At 32.9% G+C, this 4,187-nt stretch overlaps 1 protein-coding gene across 1 annotated transcript; it reads right to left on the reverse strand.

The window, feature by feature from the left end:
• Nucleotides 1-2,281: 2,281 nt before the first annotated feature.
• On the reverse strand, nucleotides 2,282-3,867 carry LOC149178714 (putative ABC transporter C family member 15). The gene is made up of 5 exons (XM_089422211.1): nucleotides 3,579-3,867; nucleotides 3,250-3,464; nucleotides 2,852-3,157; nucleotides 2,644-2,707; nucleotides 2,282-2,439 (listed from the first exon to the last, which is right to left on the reverse strand). The coding sequence occupies exons 1-5, from the start codon at nucleotides 3,739-3,741 to the stop codon at nucleotides 2,282-2,284; spliced, it is 906 nt and encodes a 301-aa protein (XP_089278337.1). The 5' UTR covers nucleotides 3,742-3,867.
• Between the last annotated feature and the right edge of the window lie 320 nt (nucleotides 3,868-4,187).

Consider the following 4,187-nt stretch of genomic DNA (forward strand, 5'->3'; position numbering starts at 1 on the left):
GTCGCAAATTATGTGATAAAAATGTGCTCATCATTTTCATTATACCTATATTTTTTTCCATTTTGTAAGTATTTAACACTGGCAAGCAATTGAATTTGCAACAAAAACGATCAAGAATAGCGGTTTTGTGAAAATTATTTATTATTTTTATTAGATTATTTTACAGAAAGTATGGCCAACAATTAGGTTATAGAAAGTATTCCCAACAATTATCTTCTCTCTCATAAAGTGAAATTTAATGCAATCATCATCTCCATCAAATGAATTGTCCGAAGGTGGAATTTGGCCCTAGTTGCCAATTTTAACACTTTTGATCTTTCAATGGTCTTAAGTTCCAAATTTCACTCCACTAAAACCTGAACCCTTAGTAATGATGAGAAAGTTTTAAATGGGGGAGAAAGCATAGTATGAATTCTATAGAAAGTTTGGAATGATCCCTCATTACATTTTAATTGGGATGGAAAGAACATTAAACTAAGGAGATAACTCCCTATACTTTCATACAAAGGAGATAACTCCCTGTACTTTCATGGAATTGTTTTCAAAGTTTCAATTTTAATTTGAGAGCCACTCTTATAATCAATCACGTGCATTCTAAACTTTTCATTTAAACAAGACACAACTTTTCATTTAAACAAGACAATTTATACTTTTCATTTAAAGAAGACACTTTATTGTTTTCAAAGTTTCAATTTTAATTTGAGAGCCACTCTTATAATCAATCACGTGCATTCTAAACTTTTCATTTAAACAAGACACAACTTTTCATTTAAACAAGACAATTTATACTTTTCATTTAAAAAAGACACTTTATACTTTTGTCAGTGAGTGTTGAACTTTTATCATAGTGAATGTGTTGAACTTTTATCATAGTGACTTTAAAACATTTAATGGAGTATGAAACTTTTTAAAAGAACATATTTAATTTTTGTGCCAAAAAAAATGTGTGCAGGTTCCTCCAATAGTTAAAGTGAAGTTTTAACTCTGATAAAAATGAAAATTTACCTCAACTAGGTGAATTAGAAGATTTTTTGAAGTTGATGTAGAATATCTTTTTTTATATTGAAAATTTTAATTAAAAAAAAAAAACAAACAAACAAACAAAACAAAACTTGTTAAACTGAATATTAGTTATAACAACCACTCAAACCAATATTTTCATCATTATTCAAAAGGAAAAATTACACCAAAAAAAAAAATTGGAAAAAAAAATTAAATAAAAAATAAATTGCTTTTAAAGAACAAAAAGCCTATGTCTATTTTGTACATCTCTCATTTTTTCTTATTTTTTTTCCCTCTTTTAGGCATATTTGATGGTTAGATAGTAGAATTCTCAAATTCTTACTCATTGAAATATTAGGTAACTTTAAAAGTTTATAACTGCAAAATATTATGAATAAAATTGAGTTGGTTCATTGCATGAAGGAAAAAAACACATTAACAATTAGCCATCACTTATTATTAAGACCTATAAATAACAAGACCTATGAACCTTGACAAGTATAACATAGCTTGTTTGGTAGAAATGAGAATAAAATGTTGATGTGAATTGGCATAGTATTACTACATATAGAGGTCAGAACTAAAATAGAAACAAAAAAATGCACATGTGAAACTCAAAATAATAGAATCAAAGCACCTTACATCCAACTGCACTGCCTGTACAAATCCAAGTTGTCGGAGTTCTCCAATATTACCTTGATTACCTTGTTGAAGTGACAAAAGTTACACAGGAAAAAGGGTAAACTCCATTTGTATATAACAAGTGAAAAGTCATAACTGTCAAATTCAGTCAAAGTCACTAATAAGAGTTATTGAACTCTTCTTAAGGACCTAAATATAGAATATTATCAGAAAATAATGAGCTTACATGGTAGCTCATAGTCTACTATATTGTATCTCTATATTGTACATTTATCCAGCTTGAGTTTTAGGGAAATGAAGATTTTTCTCCATTCTATTGTAAACCCAATATGACCAATGTCCAAAGCTCTAGTTAAGATATCTATTGGATGGAGTACTCTGAAACAAGTTTTACAAATGCAGAAAATTTGTTGCTGAGTAGTTTGGATGGAGTGTCATACCCAGCAATTTTTCCTGATTCAAAACAAATACAAAGTAAGTAAAAAATGAAATGTGTCCAAAAAAATAGTAACTTTAACAAAACACTAGAAAATAAACAACTTATAAATGTTATACCATCCTTTAATAGGAGAACCATATCACTCTCAATAACAGATGGAATCGGATGTGCTATAGTAATGACTGTGCAGGTAGAAAATCAGTGGCCAATTATTTGTTGAATAAACCCATCAGTTGCAGTGTCAACTGAGGCAGTTGCCTCATCAAGGACTAGTATCCGACTTTGTTTTAGTAGTGCCCGTCCCAAACAGACAAGCTGGCATTGACCCACACTCCAGTTTCCTCCATTCTCAGACACTGTACAAGAGATCATTCCATTAATTCGATTCTCAATTTTCATTTAAAAAAAAGGGGGCCTAGAGACCAGGAAGGTCTCAAGGACACCAAAAAATAAACAAAACATGAGCACTAAGATGGAAAGCAAATAGTAGAAATAACTACTGTAAAAGGTTTTATTTTTCTCCTTCAGACTTCCATTGAATGTGATAAAAACACACAGACCTGAGGAATCAAGTTTCTTTTCTTTTGCTCGTACAATCTCACCAAGTTGGCACTTGTCCAAAGCCTGAAAGCACAAGAAAAATCGAAGTAGATTCATAAACAATAAACTTACAGCAAGATCCTCAGGGAAATATCTATATTCTTCAAGGCAAGAATAATTGGTGCTAAAATTGATACTAATGCTTATAGAATATGAAGCAGAACTAACCTCCCAAATCTCATCATCCAAGCAATCTTCGAGAGGATCCAAATTATTTCTTATAGTGCCTTCAAACATTGTTGGTTCTTGGGGAATAATGCTTAATTTGGATCTTAGGTCATGGAGGCCTATGGATGAGATGTCGACTCCATCAATGACAATTCTGCCAGTTGTTGGTTCCACAATGCGAAAAATAGATTGAATAAGAGTAGATTTGCCACTTCCTGTCCGCCCCACAACTCCCACCTTCGTGCCTCCAGGGAAAGTGCATGTAAGGCCTTTCAAGACAAGCGAAAGATGTGGTCCATAACGCACCTGATTGTATGGATCAAATTTATAGATGAACTGACATGCAAATTACTAGCATTGAATGCGTGAAAAAGAGTCTATTTGTATTGAGTTCTGACCTGCAAATGAGTTAGATCTATCGTTCCTCTAGATGGCCAGTTGGAGTTTGGTCTACAATTCTCTATAATCACTTGTGACTCACTGGGAATTCGTGAATACTGCATTATTCTCTCCGTTGAGATCATGTTGGTCTCCACATAACAAAGGCACCATATTACCCAGGCTTGTACCATGTTCAGACTTAGACTATATGTTACTGCCAACCCTGCAGTGCCTGTTAAGGTGCCATTTCATTTACTTTCATATTTCATTATAAAGAATATGTCTAGTCTGCTGAGATCAGTTTAGGAAAAATAATTGTAAGCCAAGATAGTGCTTCTGTACCTACTTGGGCTAATTACATCTTGAGGCAAGCGAATGAGGAACACCAAAAAGAATGCAAACACAAGATTTGACAGAAAATCCATCCGAATGCCAAGCCACTCATTGGCTCCAACATTGTGGAGACTAGGTCTCATATATATATCAATCAACTCGAGATTTCTTTCCATGAATCGAAATTCCTGGTCAAAACTTCTAATGGTGGCTGCTCCAGAGATTGATTCTCCAAAATGTTGTACGATTGGAGCTCTACAAACTGATGCCAGTCGAGCCAGTTCCCTAGCTGATGTTATGTAGTATTGTTGCATGCAAGGAAGGTCAGAGGAGTTACAAGAATTCTCTTATTACTATAAAAACCCAAAAGAATGGAAACAAAGAAATACAGATAAATTGTTGTCATGATAGAATCCTGATGCAACTTAATCTATTTGATAACATCCTTTTCAATCAGATTATTGGATCTACCTACAGCAAACCTTGAAGTAGAAATCAAACTCTCTTATCGCCAATTTATGTTCCTCTGAGAAAATTAAAATTTGCAAGTTCGTATTTATTATTATTGAGAAATATAGAGAATACCTGATACCATATACAACTTGCACCCACTGGTATAAAC

Source organism: Pinus tabuliformis, chromosome 4_1 (genome assembly GCF_031772625.1).
Source record: "Pinus tabuliformis cultivar Carrire ecotype Pingquan chromosome 4_1, CPIR1, whole genome shotgun sequence".
Classification (NCBI taxonomy): domain Eukaryota; kingdom Viridiplantae; phylum Streptophyta; class Pinopsida; order Pinales; family Pinaceae; genus Pinus; species Pinus tabuliformis.

Bases quoted from the DNA above. Each gene is read 5' to 3' on its own strand.
- LOC149178714 (XM_089422211.1), bottom strand. From the start codon at position 3,741: ATGGAAAGAAATCTCGAGTTGATTGATATATATATGAGACCTAGTCTC. The intron at 3,158-3,249 runs GTCAGAACTCAA...CCATACAATCAG, and splicing joins TAGATCTAACTCATTTGCAG to GTGCGTTATGGACCACATCT. The intron at 2,708-2,851 runs GTTAGTTCTGCT...TTGTGCTTTCAG, and splicing joins TGGATGATGAGATTTGGGAG to GCTTTGGACAAGTGCCAACT.